Source organism: Bolinopsis microptera, chromosome 7 (genome assembly GCF_026151205.1).
Source record: "Bolinopsis microptera isolate Bmic1 chromosome 7, MBARI_Bmic_1.0, whole genome shotgun sequence".
Lineage (NCBI taxonomy): Eukaryota > Metazoa > Ctenophora > Tentaculata > Lobata > Bolinopsidae > Bolinopsis > Bolinopsis microptera.
In genome coordinates this window covers 5,001,812-5,017,267 of record NC_087078.1, presented here as the reverse complement: position 1 = coordinate 5,017,267, position 15,456 = coordinate 5,001,812, and the positions used below count along the sequence as shown (strand labels likewise).

General features: G+C 37.0%; 1 protein-coding gene across 3 annotated transcripts in view; it reads left to right on the top strand.

Annotated features, from left to right (window-relative positions):
* LOC134818943 (serine/threonine-protein phosphatase 2A 56 kDa regulatory subunit gamma isoform-like) overlaps positions 1 to 15,456 on the top strand; it is a 79,581-nt gene that overhangs the window by 49,016 nt on the left and 15,109 nt on the right. Inside the window, exons 2-5 of one of the 3 annotated variants that reach the window (XM_063828676.1) lie at positions 7,901 to 7,976; positions 8,173 to 8,199; positions 9,002 to 9,146; positions 10,820 to 11,022. In XM_063828676.1, coding sequence (XP_063684746.1) covers positions 7,950 to 7,976; positions 8,173 to 8,199; positions 9,002 to 9,146; positions 10,820 to 11,022 — 402 coding nt within the window. In that variant the 5' untranslated portion in view covers positions 7,901 to 7,949. Of the gene's footprint in view, positions 1 to 7,898; positions 7,977 to 8,172; positions 8,200 to 9,001; positions 9,147 to 10,819; positions 11,023 to 15,456 lie in introns of all 3 variants that reach the window. The other 2 variants (XM_063828677.1, XM_063828678.1) reach the window with 2 other exon arrangements.

The window sequence follows — 15,456 nt, the reverse complement described above, 5'->3', positions numbered from 1 at the left end:
TCTCTCCGGGGGACAGCTATCTACCCGTCGCCCATCCTGATTCTTGCCTGGAGTTCACCACCATCCATCGTCCAGTATCCAGTCTTCACCACGTGGAGGCATCAGGAGGACTTGTTGCAGAGAGGCTAAGGTCGACTTATTCGACTAGGTACTGACAGGGGGGCACTAGCGGGGTACCTCCGATTCACAGCCCTGGTGTGAGAGCACAGAACTGCTAGTCAGCGGTGATCTTTTTGATCACCTACGCATCTACAACCATTTCCTGTTCAACCGGACGATATGTCTAAAAGTGAACAACTATAAAGGAGAAAAAAGAAAATGTACAATATTTGGATTACCTCAGGGGGCTGTACTATCACCTCTCCTCTTCATCCTATACATAGCAGACATGACACACAACACCCCGGAAGAAGTAAAAAGATATCTAAGCTGCTACAAATTTGCTGATGACGGTACACTTATGATTTCCTTCGAGAACATCTCCGGATGCCATGAAAAAATGCAGATGGTTTGTGACCACCTCAGCAAGTGGTGCATCAAGAACAAGCTAGTAGTGAACTGTGATACGAATAAAACGGAGGCCATAATCTTGAAAACTGCAGCTTATACTGAAGAACAGAAACCTGCAGAATTATGTATTAATGGGAAAAGCATCAACTACGTCCAAAGCACAAAGGTCCTTGGGGTAATAGTAGATGAAGACCTCAATTTCAAGAAACATGCGTCTCAAAAACTTAAAGAATGCAAAAGAAAGTGGGGATTAATAACAAAATCAACTAACCGCAACTACGGTCTAAACGTTTACAGCATCACTCTCCTCCTTAAAACAATGGTCCTCACTAAACTGTTCTACGCAGCACCTATTTGGCTTCACAAGTGTCTCAATCAATTTAAAAGCTTCTGGAATAAAATCATTCTAAAAATATCTGGATCAGTCCTGAATCCACAAAGGGAATTAACCGAACTTGCTCTCCACCTCCCACCACTGGATGTGCAACTCGAAGCTCTTTCGGTTAAATTCATGTGCAAAGTACTCACACAAGGTGACAATCTCTCAGCTACACTCTACCAAGTTGACGAAAGCAGAATACCAAGCTTTCATGTCTTAACAATGTCACTGAAAAAGTACTTCCTTTGGAAAGAAAATAAGTCACACGGAACCAGAATGATAGACCTAACGCAGCAACATTTCAAGGATCTGGCCTATTACACTCAGGCAGACATAATGAGCTACAAAAATAAGATCTGGATTGACAGCATCGAAACAAATCTGCAATGCAGAACTGTCAGTAACAACAAGGAGACCAAGATACTTGGTGTGATCACAAAGATCAAAAACAGTGGGCTGCTCCTAGACAAAAACAACTTCTTATTCGGGCACAACACGAGTAAAAATCTGGACAGCCGAATAATGGACTACATTCATGGCAGCTCACCACTCTTTGCGAATATCCAAAAGATCATGGGTGGTGACAGTGGTGAGGCCTGTCGTTTCTGCAACAGCTTTGATGATTCTCCTGTACACCAGCTCCTATTGTGTCTGGAGGTGCAAGACACCAGTTACCTGCAGCTAAAAGAAGAGCTGGGTGGGGCTGACTCACATTCCTATCTAGATGAAGTGTTAACAAAAAGCAGCACACAAAAAGCATTCATTAGAAGAGTCGAATTTCTTTGGGGACAAAATGATGCTCTCCAGGATTTATCCAACTAAACTAGAAAGATCATAAAATAAAGACTCTGCAAACATCTCAGAGAAATAACACCACCGTAAAGATTAAAGAGGGAGGATCCTGGACCCCGAAATCCACCACTTTTCTGTACTTTCAGAGGTACCAATGTGGCAGGAAACCAGGGCTCATGCTGCCGCTGAGCTAAAGCAGTAGAGGGGATGGCGGCTTCTCTAGGATTTAACACGTCCTGAAGCAGACCAACACTATGTCCCAACGCACTGGTGTTGGGATGTCTGCCCCCGGTGCCTGTCCGGGTCAATAAAGCAGTCAAGCATCATGTATGTTATGTTGAGCATTCTCAACCAACAAATGTGGGAACTCCCACAAAACACCAAAACAGATCTAAAGAGACACTTAACAACATTGGAAAAATAGACTGCAATTTGTTTATATAATTTATAAAGCGTATATTATTGCCCACGTTAAGGGGCCTGTTAATAATTTATTAAATTATTAGCTATTTTAGATTTAATAATAATGCTATTTGAGGTTCTCTTGATGCTATATCACTTAATTGTTTAAGATCACGACACCATTCTTGAACTTTTTCTTCGATGAAAGCCCCTTTTCCTTCATTAGTTCCGATAAAGCTGCCCAGATATCGTCGACCAATACTTGTCACATTGACATCTGGGAACAAGTTTCTTGCCTTCTCTTCGTGCTCAGGCTTGACTATCACCCATGTCTTGGAAGATTTAGGGTTGTAACCAAAAAGTATCAAAAGAATCAAAATCAAATTAATAACTACAATTTTATTTTAAAAAATTTCAAATAAATCCAAAAAGCATTGTATTATCAAGATATCATTATTATATCATAGATTAACGGGCGATACTCTTAACAGGTGATATTCGAAAAATAGTTGCTTCAAATATTAAGACCGTCGACGAGTCCAACTCGGCGCGCGTCTTGGTATGTTGTAAACTTACAACTGCATAGATCACTAGCTTGGAATCCTTAAATGAGCGTCAACGACACTCACCCCATGATTTGTAGCTCATCTGGGAACAAATTTTAGTGAAACAAATTTAAAATTTTATCCTTTATTTTACAATCATAATATAATAATATTTATAAGCCTCTGTTTTGAAAGTTTCAAATTTTAATACATTCACATTTCTATTTAAAATTCAATTTTATGTACAAGTCAATAATTGGCCGCCAAAGCCGCGCATTCTTGAAAACAGGATTAACTTGATTATAGTTATACGACTATGTAAATTTAAAACTATCCGTGGTTTTTCTTTAAAATAAATAAATTATAATTTTACCTAAGTCCAAAGCCAGCTTTGAAAAATTTACTATTAAATCATAATATATCGTCAACTTTAAATATTTACAATGCAACAATTCATTAATCTGTAAACACGCGTACTCCAGCCCCTAAACGCATAAATTGTTATGCGGCGCGGCTCAAGCCGCGCACGCACGTATTATTAAACATGGTACCTTAGCTTTGACCTCGCGATCAACAAGCAAACAAATTTACCAACTGAGCTCCCTTCAGCTAGCCATTAAAAATTTATCAAAGTATTAATTACCTGGGGACCGCAAGCTATTATATTTATGTTCACGTTCATAATCATATGAGATTCGGCGGAATTATGACAGGCTGAGCGCGGCCCAGTAAAGTATTGAATTTTCTAATTTGTGTTTGTAGCATGAATTGTTAACAAGATATATAAAATATTGCCAAATTACTGATTATAAAATTAAAATGTGTCCTTAACTAAAAAGTGGATTAATAAAACTTTATACATTGATTAATGATGTCAACCCTTCGAGATCGTTGCTCTGCGAAGCATAGCAACGAAATAATTGCAAAAATAATTGTTCACGCGGCGTGTCGAAGCCTTCCAAAAACTTTGTCATACGTTATACCTTGCTTTAACCAGAGCCCTCTCACTTGCAGTAGCGCGTCACGCAGTACGCGTATACACATGGCTATGTGAACGTTATACCCGCCGCGCACGAAGTGCGCGGCTCCCCCACCATAGTGAAACGACTGTGGGGGTCACAACGTGATACAATAAAAAGTAACATTACAAAAACTCAGATCAAATTTAATTTTTATATATTAATAATTAATTAGTTAAAAAATCCTTGTGACAAGATCAGGAAAAAAGCACTGCACTATACGCTGTACAATAAAATTATAATTTAATAACTATATAGCCTGCATCATTGGTCATGCAAAGTTAACACACTGTGATTATATTACATTACAGTCACAAAAATTTGTTGATGCTACACAAAAAATGATCAAAAATATTGTATTTGAAACATATTTAAAAAAATTCGAACCATCTTCAATAAGCATTTCGAATATTGAAGGATTTTTTGGTGTGAAGATGTGAGAATACGGAGTATAGTGTTGACGAAAATATTTTATGATTCGTGTATATGATTCAGTATACAATATTGACGATAGCCGCTACTTAATCGAACACCGGATATGATAATTTCATATACCCATCCCATAATGAGATTGCACCATGCATGCCATTGACCGAGCTATTGGAGGTTTGTTTCCTTATCATGCAAAAGTCATGGTCAGAATCGCAAGATCAGAATAGGAGTACTAAGATGAAGCCAACCTTGGTCTAACCTTAAAACAAGTTTGTTTACGATTTGGTGATAGGAACAGATCGTTCAAATTTAAAAAGGTAAAATGCATGTCTCTTACTATCACTGACATGCAAACTAACTTCGGACAGAGTTTACATGCGATCAAAATTAACATCGTTACGATGTTGGCTGCTTATTGGTTAAAGTTAGAAGGGAGCCTCGTCTAAAGATCTTGGATCATGTAGAGGCAAATGTCTAAAATGTAAAGGGAACATGAACATTAGTCAAGTTTCCGTTTTTAAAATTGGTTCTGAAGGAGTGCATTAGTAAAAAGAAAACTTTCTACATTTTATCAACAAACACCATGTAACAACATTAACACTAAGCTTAACACTAAGCTTAAGGGTCCTAACCTTCTCTTTGAAAAGGATGCAATTATTGCGAGACTTCCAACCACAAAAATGGAACAAGGCTCACCATAGCATCCAATAATTTCGGTCACTACTTGACATCACTGAACAAAAGTATATGCAGATCAAAAAAAAGGGGAATAATAGAGAGTGAAGAGCAGAACCATCATTGTAAATAATTTAATTTGTAATTTGTAAAGTTCGTAGATTCCTCTACAGGGTCATCGAATAGTTCGACCGCCCTTGTTTTACAGTACACTACATTGTAGATGTTCTGAAGGAGTATCCTAAGATTCTTGATCTTTTGGCACAGGCACCCCTGTAGAACATGGTCATTTTAAATCCTCGCTCTGGTCTTTCAAAGGATTGCTTAAAGGATGTCACACATTCTAAGTAACTGAGTGTACACTTTTTTATGTATCCTGTCATCACTCCTGGAGTAATGGATATTATATGTTTATTTCAATAAATATAATAATCAGTAAATATAATAACTGAGTGTACACTGAACAATTCAGTTTTTAGACAAACCATTTAGCTTGGTTAGGTTCTTGAAGTAAATTTGGCTTACAAGGGCAGGTTCAATGACAGGTTATGTAATACACCAATAACTATCATGTGGGCTGAAGCTCAGTATACACTTAAAGAAAAGAAAACAAGATGCATTGATATCAATTTTTTTTAAATGTTGGACTTGATTTTATTGAATTAATTTGTTTCAGGAGGTAACTCAGGACAATGATGTAGCAAGACTCTCTTCAGTGTAAAGTTATGATTTCCTCACTTAAAATTGTTGTTGCTTGTGTATATATTGTATTGCCTTCATGAAGTTGACAATTCTGTTTGTATCCTTTCTTTTTGTTCATTGGTGCTCAGAGCAGTGTGATTAGTTGTTATGGCACGATATGTGTGTTAAGCATAACATAATAATTGATTGATGGTGATTCAGTGTCCCCTTTAAACACAGCAAGTGATATGCAAGATGTTTTATTTGGTGTCCATGAAGTCCCACAGTGGTAGTTTTATAAACCACTTTTAATTTATTGACCTATTATACTTAGTGGTAGTTTTATAGACCACATTTAATTTATTAACTTATCATACTTAGTATTTTTTTTTGGTGACTGTATCACCCAGTTTTAACATTTGATAATTGTACAGTTTATTGACGACACATTGACTGAATGTTATTTTATATTCTAATTTATATTCTAGATATTTTATTTATTCTACAACAGACGACAACTTCCTGTTTTTTCTTCTATATTAGTTACTCATATCTCTTGTACAGACTTTTTTACAAGGACATTGACAAATGATACTCACATTAGGCATTCATTATTGCATCTAAATTATTTCACTTGCATTAGGCTTAGAAATTTATTCTCTGGTCAACAGATTTCAAATGTTTAATTAATTTGTAGTATGACAGTAAGGTATATAAGAAGTTATTTAATTTTGCTTGGGCTATTATATTGACTAGGTATTGAGGTTTAATGATGATATGGAATTTGAATTCTATATAAATTTACACTATGTGGTTGGGGCATTTTGCATAGTAAATATGGTTACTACTCATATATATCATATTATTTGATTGGTATTCGATTTCTGATTATTTCTTAGGAATATGATTATTATATCTCAATTTGGCTTTAGGTAGGGTGCCCCGCTAAAAGAACTGGATTCTTCCAGGAAGCATCCCGTGCACAGACCTTGGTCTACATATATATTAAATTATTAACCATTCATTCTGTATGTGCACGAAAATTTATTTCAATCAATGAAGTGGTTTGAAATGGTCATAGTTCTCGTTGTGACTTTGAAGGTCATAATTATATAGTGAGTGCAACAAGTTGAAATTTAGGAGATCCTTCAAATAAAGAAGGAAACGGTATATCGAGTATTGACTGGTAACATGATTTAACAAACAGCTGATTTTCACAGTAACTCGAAAACAAAGTTTTGATCTGGATTTATTTATCTTGCAACCAATATGTTTTAGAAGTTCTCTCTCTCCTTGTGATTGCGATGCTTTTTTGTGAATAGCTTTTTGATGACATTTTGAACATGGTGACTGTATCCATGAGTTATGCAGCAGCAGGTTCGTCAGTTGTAAGGCTGTTAATGGTATGATTTGTGTGTTTGTCAACTTCTTTTAATTCCAATAACATCTTTGAATTGTAACATAATATAATAACTTGACAGTTGACTCTAATATATAAATAAATAAAGTCAAATTTAAACAGGAATTTTTTGGTAAATATTCAAGTCAATCATTTAAGAAACTTTAGATGATGCTGTAAAGGATGCATCATCTACATCATGATTGGTCAATATGATTATGCTGTACCTGAATCAGCTATCACTTTGATATAATATCAAACAAACGTGAAACTGTATTATTATAAATATTTATTGTCTTGTAGAACTTTGATTGTAATTTAAATTGAACCGAAATGTTAAAATTAACATAGCAAATAAAGTTATCATGCACGGCATAGCCAATTGTATCTGGATAAGCAAATTGGTGTATGGAAAAATCTCAGATCAGAGATAGTAACTGTTAGTTTGGCTCCCATTTAACCAGCATGACAAGAGGCTTTGTGTGAGGTCTGTGTTTAGCTTATCACTTTTTCTGCTGCTGAACCATAAAACCAAGCACGATTTTTGTAATTTGCCAAGAATTGAGTTAGATGCTGGTGGAGAAACCTCAGATGGCTTTGTAACCCGGTATCGATTTTGTCATGAAGTGTCTGTATTGTACAGGGTATGACTTACTACCACCACTTCTTAGATGACCGAGATAACAAACATAACGAGGTTATTCATTACATGTGATCAGTTGATTGGCTTACCTAATCACGTGATAAGGTGACCCCGTTAACCACCTCGTTAAACATCATGGGAATCGTTAAGGCTGCCTGTATAATTGGTCGGTGATGTTATTGAATTCCCATTCCAGGGGTGCCATGCTACCACTTTTAACGAAAAACCAGTTTTGTGCAAGATTCTTTAATTAACTGCAGGAAAGGTAATGCCAAAACTGTCTGTGCTGATCATAAGATATGATTGTCCCAAGGAAACATTCCATGGTGTGAGTCTTGATTACTTAATAACAATAACTGGTTAAGCTGTTTATACTTCAGTATTCTCTCAATTTGAATAAATTAATCAATAACTCTTATCTAGGATGAAGGGGGAATGAAAAGAAACAGATAACTTAAGCAGAACCCCTAGAATGCCTAAAACTACCAAGAAGGACAAGGTATGTTTAATTCTCCACAGATTCGATTATTTTGTCCCATAAATCCCATAAATTCTTTTACTTTGTCACTGTATGTTATATTTTAAAATCATTTCCCCCAGTGAATTGGCATATTTTCATATTTTATAATGTTTTGTATTTGTGTTGCCGCTTTGAATGCAGTTATTTGTATAGTTTAACGAGTACATTCACCCAGGGAAGTGGCAAAAAGGACGGTGATGATGTAAGTAATTCTGCTGCCCTGTGCCAGAAATTAATTTTGTTATTTCACAGAGTATTTACATGGTTTCTCTAAAGTTAGTTGATACAACGTTTAAAAAATCTGAGCAATTCTTTTAATTAAAAAATATTTCGGTACATTATGTAGAATCACAGGCTTCTGCTATACCGAATAAATTACATACAAATCGGCTTTTCCTATTTGACAACTGATGGATAGCAAGCTTGTCACGTGATAACCTCGTGACTGGACATGTACTGCACATTTAGTTTGGTCACGTTTGTGCACAATGAATCTCTGAAAAATTTCCAATTTTAATTATCCAGTGCGTCACTGTGCTATGTGACTCACAGAATCAGTATGAAATGAAGTGTAAGGATGAAATTAAGTGTGATGACGAATGAAGTAGTGTTATTAGAGCTAATTTAATTCTCTAATTTCATTAGAGCTTAAATTTCTCTCTCTAAAAATATAGAACATACCATTATATTGGCTGCTTGAATTAGTCAATCCATCATTCAGATACTTTCACTGTATTAATTTATTTCATTATTTCCTTAAGTATTAGCCATGCATGGTTTTCCTGTTTACTTCAACAAGTTTTCAAACAACAATAAAATTACTTTACAACACGCCAACCGATTGGATATCTGATCCTTTATTTATACATTCTCTCTGCTACCTGTCATCATTTAATGCATTAATTACTACAAAAACGCAAAACTCGTGTTTACCTAGAGCTAGCGTAGATGCTGCTTTTTCAGAAATGTTCCCTCCGTTTTTTGTACGCCTCGTTTCGTTTCAGAAAAAGAACTCTGGACCCCCCACGGCCGCACTGTTCAACAAGGTAAAGATAACACCCCTCGGGAAGAAGAAGGATAACAAGAACCACTCATCTCGCTTCCGTGTCAGTCAGGACAGAGAGCTTCAGAAGCTTCCCCTTCTCAAAGGTGCAGTCAACATATTCAACATATTACAGTCAACATATTACAGTTAACATATTACATTCAAAATATTACATTCAACATATTACATTCAACATATTACATTCAATATCTTACATTCAACATATTACATTCAACATAATATAACAGTCAACACATGACGCACAGCTTACCTTTATTCGTTCTGATGATTTGTTAATTTTTGGAGCTCGGTTTACGTCGACAGGATAGCTTTTTAGCTATCGAGTTAAATCACATCAGCTTAGGCACAAGAATTGTGAAACATGTTCTATAATCATTTAGTAAGTGTCACATAATCATTATTATAACAGTCACTTAACTCCCCACTTGATAACACTCCATTTTAACACGCTCCATTTTAACACGCTCCATTTTAACACGCTCCATTTTGTATATGCTTAACCAAACTGCCAATGACGTACCATTCGTCTAATACCCACTTATAATGCTCAACTCAGTTAAGCCACCTGGCTAAACGCAACTTTCTCCCACATAGAGTACAACCCCTTATTCATTTGAGAGGGCCCGGGGGCCCTGTGTTTTCATATGTTAAACACAAAACTCATCTGACACAAGATATTATAAAGATATATATATATATATAACATACACTCCGTACAACTAAAATTGCCAACTACTACTACTAGTTCTCTGAGCGCAGCAAATTCCACACGGTATGAATTACGTCAGCAGGGGATATGTGGGGGATATATTTGCAGTGAAGCCTGTCTACTGTTCCCTCTCGGTAACTGTTCCCCGGTCCAAACCTGCAAACAGAGAGAGAGAGAGAGAGAGAGAGAGAAAGAGGGAGAGAGAGAGAGAGAGAGGGAGAGAGAGAGAGAGAGAGAGAGCTGGGTCTGTATCTCCGCGCATTCCAGAGTGTACTCAGTTACATTCCTTGCTGAGAAGTTACAGAGCTGAGAGGGAATGTAACTGTGCCACCTGACTGGGATTTGTAACTGAGTGGTCCATGTCAGATCTAGTTGCAGGGTGGGGTGTTCCCTAAACCACAGCTCTAGTTGAAGGGTGGGATGTTCCCTAAACCACAGTTCTAGTTGCAGGGTGGGATGTACCCTAAACCACAGTTCTAGTTGCAGGGTGGGATGTTCCCTAAACCACAGCTCTAGTTGAAGGGTGGGGTGTTCCCTAAACCACAGCTCTAGTTGCAGGGTGGGGTGTTCCTTAAACCACAGCTATAGTTGCAGGGCAGGGTGTTCCCTATATCAAAAGAAAGTATTATACTTTTATTACCAGAACCTCGAAATTGTAGTGTTATAGTCTATAGAGCTAAGCGAGGAGTGTAGTGTCCACTCTTTGTAATAGTTTTGGCCGACAAAAGTTACTGTGATACTAAGTAACCCTTTGAACTGCGAGACGATATTACTTAAATAGCGTGTTTAGACGATCAAGCGCTAGCAGTCTCATAACCATAGCAATTCTGGGAAGTAAAGATATTATCAGAACTTTGGTAGATAGGTCTGGTAATCTGTGGTATATATGTATTTAAAATAAACCTCATTTGTGAGAAAGGTTAGGATTGTTAACGATCCATATCGTCTGGATTAAAGTGGGCATGTCCTTAAAATTGCTATTTATATCACATAATCTACCCAGCGATTATTTGAAAATAGTATATTTAACTTGGAACATTTCCTCAGATGCAGGATCAGGTGTGGAGCGGGAGGAGCTGTTTATCCAGAAGTTACGGCAGTGTTGTACAATATTCGACTTCGCAGTGGACCCTCTTAGTGACCTGAAGTGGAAGGAGATCAAGCGTGCTGCCCTGAATGAGCTGGTTGACTTTGTGACTCATCAGAGAGGCGTTATTACCGAGGCCATCTATCCGGAGGCTGTACATATGGTAGGTTTTTAATGGAAAATTAACACGTTCTTGTACATGTATAATGTGTATATATTTGTAATGATTTTTTTCGGTGTGGTTTAAAGAATTAATTTGTACTAGTTAAGAGTAAGTTTGTCATCGGTAAAATTGTAGTCATTAGTCTATTTGTAGTCATCAACTTTGTATTTTATCAACTTTGCATTTTAAATATAATTTATTTGCACTTATCTGCCTTATTTTCGAAAATCAGGTCAGCTAATCGAATAATTCCTTAAATTGATATCAATTTTGGAATCTTTAGATAATCAAACTAATTGCACGTTCATGTGACATGAACGTGCAATATTTGTATATCTAGAATAAACGAGTCGGTGACATGAATCATGTCACCGGCTCGTTTATTCTAGATATACAAATTTATATATGCTCTCGTTCAAATTGGTAACACGTTGTAACTTGCAAGAACCTGTCGCTATATATACACCCACAGTAAGAATAATTATCACTACCGCAAATGAATTAGAAAATGTGGCTCCACAACGCTAAAAAATACACTGTATCTCATAAAAATATAAAACGCTCTCTGTTTTCTCATCTATTTTATCTCCACTTATATTATATATATAAAAGTCACTATTGTGACGGTACATTAGAACTAGACAGAAACAAAGTGTGAAGGGCCTGAACGGAACCCCTCGGTTTCAGTTCCTTGTTTAATATATCACTTACTTATATTATATATAATATATATAATATATCTAACTGTATAGCTCTCTCTCTCTCTCAATTTATAGCACATAAAACCACCTCCTTAAAAGAGAAATACTGCTAGTGTTGAAAAGATGGGTACAATATTTTCTAACACTATAAAGAGAAAGGAAGAAGAGAGAGGGAGAGAGGGAGAGCGGGAGAGGGGTGCGTCAGAAGGTATTGTACAACTCTTGTCACAACCCACAAGTATTAAGTACCGGCTATTTTTGTTACCCTCTCTACCATAAATATAGAACAGCTCTAGCTGTAGGAGGTGTAATATAATATATATATTATATAAGTATGCTACTCGTTTAATGTATAATATATAGTATAAATATAGTTTGTCAGCACAACTACTAACCGTACACTGGCAATACAATTTACCAGGATTACGAGGTGTCTTTAAAGTGACTATGTAAATAATCGCTCTTTATATATGTCTGGTGTTATGAGGTGTTATATAACTACTTTGGACGTGATTATTACCTTATTTGGGCGTCACGTGATATTACCTTATTTGGGCATCACATGATATTACCTTATTTGGGCATCACGTGATATTACCTTATTTGGGCATCACATGATATTACCTTATTTGGGCATCACATGATATTACCTTATTTGGGCATCACGTGATATTACCTTATTTGGGCATCACATGATATTACCTTATTTGGGCATCACGTGATATTACCTTATTTGGGAATGACATGATATTACTTTATTTGGGCATCACATGATATTACCTTATTTGGGCATCACATGATATTACCTTATTTGGGCATCACATGATATTACCTTATTTGGGCATCACATGATATTACCTTATTTGGGCATCACGTGATATTACCTTATTTGGGCATCACGTGATATTACCTTATTTGGGCATCACGTGATATTACCTTATTCAGTCTTGAATCTGACTGGCTCTTCCCTTTAAAACCGAGCCTTTTCCAAGGGAACCAAATTTTTTAATCTTCTAGGTCATAGTGCCCACGGGTGCGAGACTTATTGTCGCAGAAATGCTTAACCTTTGATTGGCATGGTGCCCACTGCCCGTGCATATCTTTCTAAAATGAATGTCTACTGTCTAAGAAATTAATCAAACTTCAAGACGCAGTTCCCTAGAAAATAATGGCTGTTTCCGGGCAATCTAATAAAAATATAATAATCTTAAAACCAGGTCCACTATTAAAGGTGTAATTTGCGTCATGTCATGCTGGTGATCACTCAGCTGCTTTGATGTGTTGTCCAGTTTAGCGTACTTACCCATTCTTACTTCTAATTCTATTGTGTACAATATTTACCAAGTAGAACTGAAACGAGCTCAACTATAACGATGAAATTTTATAAAATTTATTTATTTAATACATCTAAGAAGTTTTCATCAAACAACACGATTAATACAACAATAGCTGTAACATAGGTACGTCATGAAGGTGTTAGGTGAGTAATGTATCTCAAGCATTGAATCATGCTTGTTAAAATTAAATGACTATAACTACAGTATAGTGCTTGTTATTTCAACCTTAATTCCGTTATTTATTGGTGTCGTGAGGCTCGGTAAATATTAAGAAGCTTTGGTGCTGTGTACATTTTTCTGGTTTTTTTTTGTAGTTTTTAACTGGTTTAAACTGTTTTAAATCTTTTATGAAAAATGTATGGCAATTTTAGTACCGTGAGCTACTATTCGCAGTTTAATTACTCCAAAAATAGATAACCTCCTCCTCTTAGATATAATTGCAGGTTTCTATTTTGGTAATCGTTTTTATGATGTATGTAATATATACTTTTCGAAGATAAAACTATTTCGCTGTCCAAATTATCATTAAATACGGGTCTTAATGAGCTACCAGCTTTTGTCATGGCCAAGTGACACCAAGCCTAGTAAGTATATCGATTTATGACGATACTGGAAACTTCTGGGGTTTACAAGTTATCGTTATGTATCCTTTAATTAGAGGAGCATGAAGACCGTATAGTCTTCCGTAAGGGCTGCAATCACCTTCGGGTTGCAGGTTGCATGTCTAGGTTTTTTCTATTAAGTCGAGGGGGGGGGGGGGGGGGGGGGGGAGTGCAGGACACCACCTACTCCACGATGCACCCCTGCAGATTTCGTCGATTTCAGGTGCCGTCGGCACCGTAAAAATTAAAAGCAAACATAAATTTTTTCCCCTAAAATCGAACGCTTTCTGCGCAAAAAATTGACCTCAACAGAAAAAATTAAACATGGCTTCAAATCCAAATTTGAACCAGAGATTTTTCACTTCCTCTCGATAAACTTAATATGAGTAATTTACCCCTAAAGTCTCGAAGGGGTAAATTACTCAGGTCAGGATTGTAGGCAATGATTATGCCAAACCATACATTTTTGTAAATTCATTAAACTTTCAATTTAGCCTAAAACACCCTATTTCGCAAAATTTTTCCGGGGGGCTGCGCCCCCCTAGCCCCCGCCAATGTGGTCCGCCCCTTACCTGGACCCCGCTGGGGGCCGCGCCCCCAGACCCCTGCCACAGCTTGCAGCTTCGCTCGCCGACAGCCCCCCCCCCCCCCCAAAGAAAAATCCTGGCTACGTGCCTGAGCAAAATATAGGTTAAGGGCTTTTCAGATGATTTTGCTCCTCAACAGATACCGACGTACATAACGGTCAATATGTAGTTTAGGTTTACCTGGCCCGTAGGTTACGAATGTGCCCGAGGAGGAAAAAAAAGCAAACTTAAGAAAATTTCTCGGGAACTTAAAAGTTCACCTCAAAACGAAATCTGCACCTATGCCACGATGTAATGGCATCTGATACAATACAATACAATAATTAGCTACCGGCTAAGTAAGATGTGTTTCCTGGACGTGTCATTATATCTTGTAATGTATCTTGTAATTGTGCGAAGTTTGTACTATCGTGGATCATCAATTATGATCAGTTAAGATGTATTAAACAGGTACGCTACTGGTCCTGTTGAAATTAACTCTGTCCAATAAAAAATAAATTTATTAACAGAATATGAAGCCATTTCATGTACCAATATGCAAAGTTGCATAACCTAGACCTGGATATATGCTTTTAAAATGTGAGAGAGAGAGAGAGAGAGAGAGAGAGAGAGAGAGAGAGAGAGAGAGAGAGAGAGAGAGAGAGAGAGAGAGAGAGAGAGAGAGAGAGAGAGTAAAAACTACATTAGTCTCGACCGCATTTCGACGACCCTCTTTCGACAGGACTGATAGCATGCTAGGTGCCCGTCAGATAAACGTACAAAATATGGAGCCGCAGACTTTAGAGTGTCTTCAATCCAAACCCAGATTAACACTGTTGCAACTTGCTCCCCCTGCTCAGTGTTCCAGTGTATATCGGAACTCTGATGGACCTTAATTTGGTCCCGCCATGTACCAATCACAGTCAAGTTCATGTTTAAAAGTAGTCCCAATAGTCTCATTATTGAGTGTTGTACGCTTGAGGAGTTACCCTGAATAGCATCAATAACAAGTTTAAGTTGGCATGTCTCAGCAACACACGGTATACTTGTGGGTACGGTAGAGATAAAACTGTTCAGCTCTGGACCAGTTTTGGATTTATCGAAATTCTACCAGAATTAAGGTGGTCCAAAATGAGAAGTTAATGTTCAGATTGATCCATAATTGAATCGTTACCAAACACATAAGGTCAGGTTCAAGCTGATCCGATCGTATTTTGGCCAATAAATG